Source organism: Puma concolor, chromosome B3 (assembly GCF_028749965.1).
Source record: "Puma concolor isolate L17-30 chromosome B3, mPumCon1.1.hap2, whole genome shotgun sequence".
NCBI classification, from domain to species: Eukaryota; Metazoa; Chordata; class Mammalia; order Carnivora; family Felidae; genus Puma; species Puma concolor.
In genome coordinates this window covers 79,826,657-79,841,234 of record NC_141672.1, presented here as the reverse complement: position 1 = coordinate 79,841,234, position 14,578 = coordinate 79,826,657, and the positions used below count along the sequence as shown (strand labels likewise).

Below are 14,578 nucleotides of genomic sequence, written 5' to 3'. Positions count from 1 at the left end.
GCATTGATTTGTACAGAAGGGTCTATGTTGAGGTGATGGCCATGATCAGAAAGCAAAGCTTTCTGTCCAGTTACGATGGAGCCCTGTTCCATTAGGCTGTGTGATTGTAATCAAATATCTCTGGTCTGAACTGGGAAAGCGACAGCTTAGGAAGCCGTCCATATTTCTGGATGGGAGGTAGATGAAATGTGGGAATAAGGTGAGTGAGACACCTCATACTGAGAAATAAATGAGGGTTAAGGAACCATTTGAATCTTGGCAGTTAGGAAGGATTCTGGCCATTGTTCCTCCATCACCGAGGGGCTCCTTGCCAGCCTGAAGGGCTCTAGCTGCTTCCCTCTTGATATCAATTTGGGTTCAAGATCCGTCATCTCCAGAGCAAGGAGCGGGGTGGGTGGCTTTCACATCGAGGCCACAGGGCCTTGGTTGGCCTGCTTGTAGCCAGGACAGTTGGACACACAGAGAAATGGGCTGTAGGATAGGGAGGCATTTAATTCTTAGCCCCACATTAGCTGACCCTTCAGCAATGACATTACTCTCACTAATACTGGAAATCCAGGCTGTTACCTACAGAAAGCTTTGCTCTACAGGCGCCTGGGTGGCTCAGTGGGTTAAGCAGCTGACTTCAGCTCAGGTCATGATGTCACTGTTTGTGAGTTCGAGCCCCACATTGGTCTATGCACTGATAGCGTGGAGCCTACTTGGGATTCTCTCTCTTTGCCCCTCCCCTATGCATGCGTGCGTGCTCTCTCTCTCTCAAAATAAACGTTTTTAAACAACCCATTACATGTTATGTAAATAATATATTTCTGTGAGAAATGATTTAATTTTTCAAAACAAGAATAAGGAGAAGAGTGACATTGTTTTGCATTTTTGTAAATCTCTAATGAAGATTAATAGTAGAAGATGAGCTGGGTTCTTATACCTGGTTAAAAAATAGGGAGAAAACTGGCCTCAAAGAGATATATAGCTGGAAAGGGGGAGAGTATTTTAATAACCTTCTCAGATAATTGCGCATAGTCTTCTTCGATACTACCTCAAAACTCAACAAGTAATAGGTTCTCAAAAGTTCACTGCCATGTAGAACCTGCAACCTCATTAAGGAAATGTTTGTACTTGGTTATATGAAAACTCATTGGTGTGTCTTTGATCTTGAAAGGATCTTTTACCCATGAATGTTTTCGTAACATCATGGTTTGGTCATCGGGAAATTATTGCCTCACCAAGTTACGCAGAACTTCCGAATGTTGACATACTTCATTATAAAATATTTTAGAAATCACATTTGTTAACATCAACGATATAATGAGAAGGCCTTTAAGTACTGGGAAGCTGTCACACTCACTGTGCAGATAAACGTTTTCTAAAATTCTGGTTTTTACTTGAAAGCTCAGATTATATTACTGGCAAAAGATACCATCCGTTGTTTTCCTTGAAGTGATGAGCTTACTTCCTGCATTTGTAAAGACATGTCTGTCATTCACCCAAGTCTGATTAACCAGCCCAGTTTGTCTGCCGTTCTTTTCATTAAAAATAGCATTCCACGAAATGAGCAGCCAGTTTAGCTCATAACTCAAGCCACCACACAAGTGCTTCTCCTCACGAAATCCTCTGACCTTTCATTTGGGGATGTGCTGTGCACATACTTCCCTTTTTGTCCCACAGGAGGTTGGAAAGATGTACATTGAAATTGTTATTAATAAAATATAAATTTTTTATATTTCCTAAAGGACACTCTTACGTGAAACTGAGCATCTTTCTGGGGATGTGTTGGTAAAGGTTGATATTTGGTGCTATTGCCTAGATTCCCGCTAAGGCACCACCCCTTTTTACCCACCATGCTTCTCCACCATCAGGGCAGCTGTCAACACAGTGAAAAAGGCAAAAAACATCTTAGAGTTATGATTAAAATCCATCTGGCCTTGCAAACCACCTAAAGGGCCTTGGGATCCGTAAGGGTCTGTGGCCCACACTTTTACAAAGGCTGATATCGATAGCAGAATAGTTAACCTTTATTAAGCTCACGTATGTGCCAGACATGGTTATATGCATTAGTTATTTTAATCTTCAGCTGTATATGGAGAGCCTACCACATGCTAGAAAGTGTATTATTTTTAACCTCTGGACCCCGGTACATTTATGCTACTCTGCAGCTAGTTCATGGGAGCTAATTAAAATCTGAGGAATTTTCAATAGCATCACTGCTGGGGGTGCCAACTCCATTTTCTCAGGCCCTGAAGTGTTCAGAGGACTAGAAAGTCCTCAATTCAGCCAAGATTGCTTGGTGGCTGCTGGGTCTCTAGCATATGTCAGGCCACCAAAGATGCTATGCTTCCAGGGCTCTTGTGGGGATATTTCCTCCCCCGCCACCTCTCCCAAGTTTTCTTTCTTCTTGTAGTTACTCTTTCTCTCCCTTCCTGGACCTCGGTCTCACAATTGGAAACCCCGTCCTACAAGAATGGCCTTCAATGTCATGCCTTCCACTAAATGACATCTGTCCATCCAAAACATGACCATGAGTCTTGCTTTTTCTTTCAGGGTCTTGGGGCCACGTTTTGTTTTGTTATTTGTTGTTGTTTTTTGTTGGCTCTTTTTGTTTTGTTTTGTTTTTGTATTTTAACCGAGCTTCTGCTTGGTCACACACACATAATGGCTTATCCCGTTCTCTCATACTTACTGGAAGGCTGACCTGGACAGAGAACCCATGGGGTGCTTCCTGCTCTACTCTTTGAAATAAAGGGCTGTCTCCTTTCTCATTTGCCCTCTAGAGAGGTGTTTGGCTGTGAATGTTCCATTCTGTATAAACGTTGATTTGGATTATTAAATCAGTGTGTGGCTAAGCACTCACCAGAATCCTGAATGAATCTGAAAGCCAGGTCAAGGGAAAGCTAATACTTACTTGGTTTCCTTATGACTCTGTAACCCTCCCTGTTGAAAAGAGGATGGTCCTTGAGCTGATTAACATTTCTGGTTGCTGCTTTTCGTGTGTGGCAGGGACTGTGATTATTATCCCAGCAGAGAATTTGGTTATTAGTGGAGAGGAAACCATGATCACAATGTAGGCTTAAGGAGGAATTAGACTTACGGGACTGGAAAAACTTGAAGTGTCTATGGTTTTGTCATGCTTTGATTTTTACTGTGACTATTAACTAGAAGAAACAGGACCTCTTACATTTGGCCAGCAAGGAAACAAGTTCCTGACACGAGCCCATCTTGGCCCATAAATAGCTTATTTTTCCCCAGAGGATAGAGATATTACCTAACCTAACAGGTATTAGTCAGCAATCCCTGCCTAGGGAGATCTCTTAGGAACATCTTTTAACTTTGCTTCTCTCTGCTCTGGGTATCCTTTTTTAAGTTTTTCAGCCTGTCTCTCGTCTGAACCTGAAACACCCACAGGGTTGATAGACCCAGCAGTAAGTTAAATTCATCCTTTACATCTCGATCTCTTGTGAAGCTTTGGTAACCAAGTTCTATTTTTATATCCTTATGATGAGCCAAGACTGTATGTAGAGCAGACATCTGCCATATATAATGACATGGAGGTAAGAACCTTGACTATTAGAGGTGGTGCAGGCTACCAAAGGCAGCCCTCTGAGCTTGTTCCCAATGCCTCCACTGATGGACCGAGTAACCTTTATGGTCCCCTGAGCTCTGCCTTTATCACCAGGTCCAAATGAAGGATCTTGATGCCATCTATACCTTTCTGGAATGTGATAGGCAGAGCCAGACTTGGAGGCGATTGTTATTTCAGAGCAGCATTTCTCACTCCTCTCATGGCATTTTCTGGAAGTGTGTATGTGTGTGAGACACAGGGAGGGGACAGCAGTGCCCTCCTAGCCATTCTGGCAGGCCCTCTTTCATCCTGTCCTCCACCTCAGATCTGCCTCTCCCTTCTTACCTTTTTTTAAGTTTATTTATTTTGAGAAAGAGGGAGGGAGAAGAGAGAATCCCAAACAGGATCCGTGATGTCATCACAGAGCCTGATGCAGGGCTCAAACTCACGAACCTTTAGATCGTGACCTGTGCTGAAATGACGAGTCAGACGCTTAACTGACGGAGCCACCCTGGTACCCCTACATGTCCCTGCTGACTGTGCTCCCTCACAGTGCCAGCCAGCACTTTTCAGGAGCCACTCACTTCAACCTCTGAAGGTCCCACAGTTGGTTCGAGTCCCACTTCAGTGACTTCTCCTTTACCTGTGAAGCCAGTGGTTTTTCTTTGTAACCAGTGTGAGCTTCTAAACTCAACGCCATACTGGCCTTTCTCCTGATGCTTCTGAAAGTAGTCACGATGCCTTGTTAGCTGACCCCCTGCCAAAGATCCAGGGCAACACAGTCACAACAAGGAGGTGATAGTCATATATCCAAGTGCAGTCTTCAGACGTAACAGAACGCTCTTCATCTGTTTCTTTGCATCTCCTAACGTAGCTCTATGTGTATGTCAGCCAAAATGTCTTCTCAAGGTCTAGAATCAACGGCATGGTTTATTCAGTTTGTGGTATGTGGTATATTTAAAGTGCTTGGGGAATAGTATCCATGGTAGAGAAAATCCAATGCTTAATATCACTTGACTCTAAAGACACAGTGACCAGTGTCATCTTCTCGTGCCTTTGCCCCCCACTCCTGCAGCTCTGTCCCATGGCACTTGCACATTGTAGTATTTCTTACATTGCATTATAAAATAAAGGTAAAAGTTGTTCTTCATAAAATCAAAATGAAAATGTAAAGAACTGATTGGTGAGCACTCTAAAAACAAGGACAGTGTCTTACTGAGTCTTTTATTTCCAATATCGATTCAAACTTCATTTAATTAAAATATTTAGCACCCTGAATTCAAAATGGAGATACCTTTTTCTTGTAGTATGGCTCACATATATGTTTTTTGATGATATATTTCATTTCTCTGCATGCCGTGTTCCACCCTTAGAAAAAGAATGTTTTAACCTTGACCCCTGATGTTGTCTTAGTGTTGAATGGAGTGGCTGAGCTACCCAGCTCTCCCGGAGCCATGACAGTCACAGTACCGGTCCTCTGTGTTGTCCCTCTAGCAACCTTGAAGGAGCTCATCTCACAGACCATGATCCGCTGGGCTCAGGAGGACCAGATCCAGGATGCGGAGTTGGTCAGGATGATGTTCAACCTCCTCCGGAGGCAGTACGACAGCATCGGGGAGCTGCTGCAGGCGCTGCGGAAGACCTACACCATCAGTCAGGCCTCCGTGAGCGACACCATCAACCTGCTGGCCGCCCTGGGCCAGATCCGCTGCCTCCTCAGTGTCAGGATGGGCAAGGAAGAGGAGCTGCTCATGATCAATGGGCTGGGGTAGGTCATTCATAGGTCAGTGTGAGTCTTTCCAAAGAACTTCAAGAGGAAAAGCTGGTTTACCTTGCTCTGCAGGTGTTCTGGAATCAAATCGCATAAAACCCCAGCCATCCTAATCTCACTTCTTGTGGAAAACCATTCTCCGTGTCTCCGTCCCCTTTGGTAACCTGAGAGATCTGACTGTGTGCCCCAGGTGAAGGGACATTGTCAGAAGCAGTGGGGAGGAGTCTTAGAGAAAGGCAGTTACTTCATTTGTGTCTGAAGAAAATCGCTCCAGGGTGGCGATGAAAAAAATTCAGCGGAAGGGAGAGCGTTCAAATCAACAAGAGAGAAAGGTTTTGAGCAGCTGGGCTTTTGACTGGAATTCTTCTGAGACTTCCCTCTGAGGTATTGCGGGTGGATCCCTCCCTTTGCTTGGGACTGACCCAGGAAGTCAGTTTTGTCAGTTGTACGAGACACCTTTCACCCTAACAGTAGCTCGTGGCTCTTAGAAGCTATGCTATCTAAAAGATAGCATTTTAGACATCAAAAAGATCTCCTTTAATTTAATTCAATGGCGTAGTTCCATTTTGGGGATGAGAAAACCAAAGCCCAAAAAAGTTACCTGACCAGCCCACGATGTTACTTGATTAAAATCAAGAACTCATTAGGGCACCTGGGTGGCTCAGTCGGTTGAGTGTCTGACTTCCGCCCAGGTCATGATAGCACTGTTGGTGAGTTCGAGCCCCAGGTCCGGCTCTGTGCTGACAGCTCAGAGCCTGGAGCCTGCTTCAGATGCTGGGTCTCCCTGTCTCTCTGCCCCTCCCCCCTTCAAAAATAAACATTAAAAAAATTTAAGGGGGCGCCTGGGTGGCTCAGTCAGTTAAGTGTCCGACTTCAGCTCAGGTCGTGATCTCGCGGTCCGTGAGTTCGAGCCCCGCGTCGGGCTCTGTGCTGACAGCTCAGAACCTGGAGCCTGCTTCTGATTCTGTGTCTCCCTCTCTCTCTGACCCTCCCCCCATTCATGCTCTGTCTCTCTCTGTCTCAAAAATAAATAAATGTTAACAAAAATTTAAAAAAAATCTTTTTGAAATCAAGAACCTGATATTCCATTCCACCACCCTGGAGCCAGCAAACTGAAGGAGCATCACTGGGGCCCAGAAGAGAGACTTTGAAGATCCCCGGGTTGGGGCATGGGTGGGATGCACGCATTCTTCAAATTCCTTTCCAAGGCTAAATCATGTAATAGAAACGAAGAGAATTTTATGGCAAAAGAAAACCATAGAATTAGCTTCTCCCCTGACTCTCGCAGTAGACATAGCAGCAAGTAAAACCTAGTGGTGTCTCCTCTCGACAGCTGCAACACTCAAGGGAAAGAGTACAGGCAGAGGGAAACCACCCCGTAAGGGATTACACAGCCACATCACAGGCTGCCTCTGTATTTTGATTTGCCTGCAGCATTATTATGTGAATTTATAGTGACCGATTTAAACATAAATTTTTTTATATTTCATTGTTAATTTCATTTTTTTTTTTTTGAAGACTGCGGTCCAGAAATGTCATGGGTACCTAACGTACAATTGCCTTTAAGAGAGGGGTACAACCCCTTATCATTAAGAAAACTGAAGTCCGGTGTCCCTTGGGTAAATTCCTAGCAGTGCTATTGCTGGGTCATAGGGTAGATGAATTTTTAATTTTTTGAGGAAACTCCACACTGTTTTTCAGAGCGGCTGCACCAGTTTGCATTCCCACCAACAGTGCAAGAGGATTCCCATTTCTCCACATCCTCTCCAGCATCTATAGTCTCCTGATTGTTCATTTTAGCCACTCTTACTGGCATGAGGTGATAGCTCACTGTGGTTTTGATTTGTATTTTCCTGATGAGGAGTGATGTTGAGCATCTTTTCATGTGCCTGTTGGCCATCTGGATGTCTTTAGGAAGTGTCTATTCATGTTTTCTGCCCATTTCTTCACTGGATTATTTGTTTTTCAGGTGTGGAGTTTGGTGAGCTCTTTATAGATTTTGGATACTAGCCCTTTGTCCGATATATCATTTGCAAATATCTTTTCTCATTCCATTGGTTGCATTTTAGTTTTGTTAGTTGTTTCCTTTGCAGTGCAGAAGCTTGTTATCTTCATGAGGTCCCAATAGTTCATTTTTGCTTTTAATTCTCTTGCCTTTGGGGATGGGCATAGGGGCACTTGTGCCCCAATGTTTATAGCAGCACTTTCAACAATACCCAAATTATGGAAAGAGCCCAAATGTCCATCAACTGATCAATGGATAAAGAAATTGTGGTTTATAGACACAATGGAGTACTACGTGGCAATGAGAAAGAATGAAATATGGCCTTTTGTAGCAACATGGATGGAACTGGAGAGTGTTATGCTAAGTGAAATAAGCCATACAGAGAAAGACAGATACCATATATTTTCACTCTTATGTGGATCCTGAGAAACTTACCAGAACACCATGGGGGAGGGGAAGGAAAAAAAAAAAAGGTTAGAGAGGGAGGGAGCCAAACCCTAAGCGACTCTTAAAAACTGAGAACAAACTGAGGGTTGATGGGGGGTGGAAGGGAGAGGAAGGTGGGTGATGGGTATTGAGGAGGGCATCAGTTGGGATGAGCACTGGGTGTTATATGGAAACCAATTTGACAATAAATTTCATATTTAAAAAAAAAAACTGAAGTCCATAGAGACATAGATAAAAGGACGAGAGGGGGGAAAAAAGACACTGAGCACATGGAGGAAGAGAAATCCAGTGATTCCGGCTCTCTGAAGCTATGACAAGCAAAAAGACAAAAGGATAACTGTGTAATGTCATTAGAAGGAAATGTTTCAAAATAAAGTACTTAATGGAAGTAAAAGAGTACAATATACTCCTATAAGCTAAAAAAAAAAAAAAAAGGGGAATTCTACTTCTATTCTGGTACCTTCTTACTACCTTTCAGCTTGCGTCACTCCATCCCCAGTGTGTTTGTGCATGTGTGTTTTCTCATGCCTGCATTTTCATACCACTGATAGAAGCAAGTACTGAAGACTGTCCAATCTTTACCCTAGAGACATTATGAACAACAAGGTGTTCTACCAGCATCCCAACCTCATGCGAGTCCTTGGCATGCACGAGACAGTGATGGAGGTGATGGTGAACGTGTTGGGGACAGAGAAGTCTCAGGTAATGCTACCAGGAGAACTTAGGCCAGAACTTGACTTGGGCAGGTGCATGTGGTGACTTGTTCACAGACAAATAGCTGGTGTCCATTGTCTCAGTTCCTCTTCCCAGGGAGAGGGAGGGATGTGCATAAAGCCAGGAAACAGCCAAGGGATGGGACAGAGCTGCTGAATGGAATCCAGCCAGTGTAGGCGCTCTGGCTCCTGAAGCTTAGAGCTTTCCCCACGCGTTCTACGAGGCTGTTCACCTGCTAAGTTTACTTCCCATACATACTCTGCAGCCCTGCTCCTTCCAACATGGAGTTCCTCTGGGTTCCACTTAGAAACCTGCTATGTTTTGTGCTGTGTCAGGAGAATGCTGTTCTAAAGGAGAACAAGATCTTAATAACGATCCTGGCAGTGTTCCCTCAGGGGTGCATGTGTTTCCTCTCTGTGCCAAGCTCCTGAGGATGTCGGCTCTCCTTCCCAGCCCCCCCATAACAAGCCTGCTGTCAGGGGGAGCCCCCTGGACATTTATTCTAGCTTATGTGGGGTCCTCAGAGTTAGATAGGGTCCTAAGGCAGTAGATGGGGGATGTTTTCAAATGTTGGAAATTCCAGAGGGCCAGGGTCCTAGGAATGAATGATTCCCAAAGCAGTTCCACCAGTATGGACAGTTGGGGGTATGAAGGAAGAACAAAAGCCAAGCTCACATTCCTTCTCACTCACTTCCTTCTGGTCCCTTGGAAAAGCAGACTCTCCAGAAGAGCCCTGAGAAAATGCCTGCATGCCTCAGCAAGCAGGTAGCATATAGGTTTTGGGCCCTTACTTGTAAGAGCACCCCACCCCCATGATTCTAAAAGGAGAAATGAAGGGCTTTCTAGGGTCCAGAGCTAAGTTAAACATAGACACCATTTATTGAGCATTATTGGGTCAAAACTAAGATGTGGCCAGGCTCTAGAGATGCTAATTACTTTGTTAAGGAGAGAAGCCAAGTACAATCAGCAGTAACATAAGATGGCATCTCAGTGCTAAATTGTATGAATCAGATTACAAGTGCTATGGGAGCCCGTAGGAGAGCAGTAGTCAAGGACAGAAGTAACTAGGGAAGAAAAAAGCAATTGGGGAGGGCTCACATTCGGAGAGGGCAATGCTTATCAGGCTCCCACAACTCTGGGGGGACCAGCCTTTACCCAGAGGACCCAGGTTTGATTTAATGCTGGGCATTATTTGTCAGGATCGCTCATCTCCCTTTCTGGACCTTCTCATCATGATCGCTCCTCTCCCTTTCTGGACCTGCTCATCACAGTTCTGTCTGCTCCCTTCCCGGATGGAAACAATAGTGTGATGTAGGGTCGTGCAATTTCATGTGACATCGGAGGGTGTCTGGGATTCTTGTTTGACCTCTTTTTCCTTTGAAAGGAAGATACTTCAGGAACTATAATTAGCTCTCAATATTTTTGGAAGCCTCCTCTCAGGTGTGTCCCCTCTCTGTCCCTCCTGTGAATAAGTCCTCGAAAAAACTAGAAGCAAGGACGAAATGCATTTTGCAAACTGTTCATAGCTTATACACCCGTATTGACAGGTGGGGGTCAGTGGATGGCCTACCCTAAGACTCTTTGAAGTCAGACTTCTCAGAAAGGACTCATGATAGATTCTTTTCCTGGACATTTCCTTTTTCTCCCTACAGATTGCCTTTCCAAAAATGGTTGCTAGCTGTTGCCGCTTCCTCTGCTACTTCTGTCGAATTAGCCGGCAAAATCAGAAGGCCATGTTTGAGCATCTGAGTTACCTGTTGGAGAACAGCAGTGTTGGCCTAGGTATGTCAAGTTATCACTTCCACATTTGGGCTTGGAGGTGACACTCCTCCTGGCCACTTAGGAGGTAAAGCGAAAGAAGTGACATACCTGCTAAGGTATTTTTAAATAGAAGAAGGAAGCTGCCTGATCTAAAAATAAATGAAATAATGATACCACGTCTCTGCTGTCCAACCTAAGTAGAGATGTTGCTGCCACCCAGAACTGGTGACAGATTTGTGTTGGCATAGTCACACAGTTTTTACCTTGTCTTCCTTGGGACCGGCGGCCCATGGCTCATGAAATGCTGCCTGAAATTATAGATATAGTCTGGGGACACCGCTCCCCCACCCCCAGCCCACTCCACTGACCAAGGAGGTGCTAATGAGACCAAGGTCAGAGACCCAACCCCTTCTTGGAGGGCTGGCTGCAGGCTGCATCCCTCTCTCCTAAGCTTTGAAGTGGACTGGCCAAGAGCAACTGTGGACCGTGTAAATCCATCACCACCACTAGAAAAGCAACACGGTGCATATGCCTTACTCACTGTCCTGGATGTAAACCAAATGAGTTTGTGAAAGACACAAAACCACTCATACATGCATGTGAAATATGAAAGCTGGAGTTTCCAAATTTATCAGATGCAACCTCGGACTCCCAACCTTTTATAAAAAAGTTTTTCTGAGTTCTAGCATAAGAACCAAAGGAAAATCAAAGACAACATTGGTGACCTGATGTAACTGTATGAGCTAATGCTGTTTGAGGCTATTCTCAAACTCTGGTTGGTGGCTCTAGAAATGACCGACTCATTTGAGATTAGTTGGTTAAGTGACATCACTACCTTTTGAGTGATCACCACAGCAGAGCTCCAAGAAGTATCATGTTAGACAAATACTTGAAAATACATGGTCCCTGCTAATTACGTGCACTGATTTCATGACTTAATCCATGGTCAAAATTAATAATGAGTATGGGGACTGGGATAACAAATTCTGTTCTTGGGCAGGCAGCCCCCTTAGAATGGTGATGGGAGTTTAATGTGCTTGCTGCCCTCTCCTGGCCATGAACATGCACTGCACCCTCAGCTCAGCGCTGGACGGCCTCTGTCCCTTTTCTCTCTCCTTCTCTCTTCCTTCCTCAGCCTCCCCTTCGATGAGGGGATCTACCCCGCTGGATGTGGCAGCTTCCTCCGTGATGGACAACAACGAGTTAGCCCTGGGCTTAGAGGAACCAGACCTTGAGAAGGTAATTGGCCCTGGGGAGGCAATGTGCTTGCCCTCTCCTGCCTTATAGCACAGCCAGGACAAGGAAATGCAGACCAAAGGCTGGGTCTCCATCAGAACCTCTCAATGCTCCATGAAAATGTGGTAGAAAGTGAGTAACCAGCGGCAGTGTGATAATTAGGAGCAGAGAATCTCCTATGGGCAGGGATAGTCAACTTCTTAGACATGGATATCTGGATATGTGTGCTGTCTGTATGTGGAGGCCCAGCCTCATTGGTCTACATGGAACACTACCAGAGACCTAGATCCTAATAAAGTTCTATGTCATCGAATTTTTAAGTTCACACACTAAAGAAAGAAACATGATAGAAAACTGTATAATCCATATATGGACAAGGAACACCCACATGTCCTATCCTTGTACAAATGAGGCAAAACTGAGCTGCCCCACATTGGGATTGTGAAGTGTGCTCCCACTGGTGGTGATAACTGGAGGCTGATTCACCTACCATCTTTTCCCCATTCCATCTCGGGGCTATTTCCTTGACTGAGTGGCTGCCAAGATTTACAGTATGAAGACTGGTCTGGTGAGGGGGGAGGGGAACAAGTTAAAGGTCATCCGTTGAGTAGTAGGTTTGGAAGTGCATGGAAGAAGAGTTCCTAATCCTGACCAGGGGATCAGGAAGGTCATTCAGGAAAGTGATGAGCTGAGGTGGGAGTAGGAAGCCAGCAGCCTCACCATCGGGAAAAGTGTGTCAAGAATGTGTGAGGTTCAGTGAGGAAAGCATGGTATGCTTGGGAATCGGGAAGGTGGGTGTGACGGATCATGGGGTGTGTGGAGGGAGTGGTGAACAGTGAGGGGAGACAGGAATTGGGCTTGATGCTACCATAATGGTTACCATAGAAGTTCATACTCCTATAGGATCACTGTGGGCCAGGTCCCGCTCTGAATTAACTCACATAACCCTTAGAACATGCCTTTTTGTTAGTGCCCCCAGTTATAGGAGAGGAAACTAAGGCCTAGAGGGGTTTAGTTGATGTGCTCAGTGTCATGGGGTTTGTAAGTGTCGGAGCCAGGAGCCACAGGGGTCTGGCTCCGGAGGCCATGCTCTCACCTGTCATATTACAGGACCTCTCTGTAGAGCCAAGAGCAACAGAAACCATCAGAGGGCTTTAAACAGAGGAATGACTTGTATTTTAGAAAGCACATCTTGGTTTTAGCAAGAAGAACTGATGAGAACAGAGACAAGACACACCCCCTCCCATACACACACGGACTTATGCTCTGCCACCCAGCGGTACGTTGCGTAATAGCTGTTCCACAAATGCCATGAATATTCCTAGTCTGCTTCTGGTGAGACAGACTTTAGTCAAACTCTGCTCTGCATACATTGCAACACCAGTCAAGAACTCCACGTTTCAGGTGGTGAGATGGTAACTGATCCCTGGATAAGAAAGTGGCTGATGGTTCTCTTAGACTAGGACAGTGCCATCTTACACTGATGGGGACTAAGTGCCCATCCTCAGCTGTAGCTCAGCTTTGGAAATGACAGCACTTGACAAAGACCCTAAGTCCCCCCTGGAAGGTGGAAGATGGGCTAAGGAGAGGCCAGGAGGCTGGGAAAGGGAAGAAATGGGGACCTAGGGACATCTGTGAGGGGGAGGCTTCTTCAGGTGGTCCCGGTGGCTCGGCACAGGGCCACAGACTTTGTTGGGACCAGTGCCAGGAAATCACCCAAGTGTGGTTCCTAGGAGAGAGGGGAAAGGACAGGTAAATGCCACAGTTCTTCCTTGCCATTGATCACAACAGAAATTAGGTCCCTTAAGATTGAGCAACAGCCCCCCCACCAACACACGTCGTGCATGCGCGCACACAGACACACAAGGGTGCTTATTTCAGCGGCCAGTGAAATGTCCTGCACCTGTAACCTTGAAAACACTGCCGAATTCTTGCCTTTATTGATGTTTTTCTCACATCTTAAAGGCCAAATCAAATCTAAGCTCCAAGCAGAATAGTATCCTTACTGGTTTAAGAAGGAAACGGTGTGATGATTGTTTCTTACTGAATTTTGACTTAGATCCATTGTTCTTACAAAACAACTTGGAGTATGTGACCTCAGCAAATACATCATTCATTTGAAAAACATTGATTGACCATCTGCTATGTGCTGAGCCCTGGGAATCATAAAATGAAAAAGATACAAATTCCTGACTGAGGAGTTTACAGCCCAGTGGATTCTCCCCTTCTCCTTGTACACATAAAATAATAAAGGCTAAGTTAGAATAGCAACTGCATTTCAAGCAAAGGTCTATTTGCTAGGCACTTTTTCTTGCCTGATATCTTCTAAAAAGTAGGTAGGTCATAAAACACTCTACAAGATCACAGGGCTGATATCCAGTGACCCAGGAAGTGAAGAGAACACTACCAATCCCAGGTCTTAACTGGCCACAGCCCCTCACTCACCACCCCAACCTTAACATTTGGCTTGTGACTTGAGACAACAGTTGTTAATGCAGAACTTGAGTAGGGAGCCCCAATTAGTCAAGGAAGGGCCCACTCAGAGTCAACCAGTGACTCAATATTTTGATCTTGAAATACCATGGCCAAATGAACATGGCCCACCTGGACCCATTATCTCCCCAGAGACCCCCTAGTTAGGCCTATGTTTAAATAGTAGTTCCCTCTTGGGGCACCTGGGTGGCTCAGTGTGTTGAGTGTCCAGCTCTTGATCTTGGCTCAGGTCATGATCTCCCAGTTTGTGGGTTCAAGCCCCACATCGGGTTCTGTGCCAGGAGCGTGGAGCCTGCTTGGGATTCTCTCTCTCCCTCTCTCTCTACCCCTCCCCCCCCTCTCAAAATACATAAAACTTTTTTTAAAATATGTCCATTCCCTCTTGCCAGAACTGGAAAATCCAGGGAACTGAGCTCATGGCATATTCCTACATAACAGTGACAATCTGTCTTGGCTATTTGGAAACAATGAACTAGAAGTTCTGATTTCAAACTTACTGAATTATTAAAAGTTTGGGGCTCTCTTTAGCTTCTAGGCAAACGAAAGCCCTTCTGTTCCCAGAATTCTGTAGGCCTCACAGCTGTCTCCTAAAAAA

The 14,578-nt window shown here is 45.1% G+C and overlaps 1 protein-coding gene across 1 annotated transcript in view; it reads left to right on the top strand.

Moving 5' to 3' along the window:
• RYR3 (ryanodine receptor 3) overlaps nt 1-14,578 on the top strand; it is a 530,733-nt gene that overhangs the window by 373,604 nt on the left and 142,551 nt on the right. Inside the window, 4 exon segments of the mRNA XM_086710284.1 lie at nt 5,051-5,324; nt 8,367-8,481; nt 10,146-10,275; nt 11,390-11,493. Coding sequence (XP_086566410.1) covers nt 5,051-5,324; nt 8,367-8,481; nt 10,146-10,275; nt 11,390-11,493 — 623 coding nt within the window.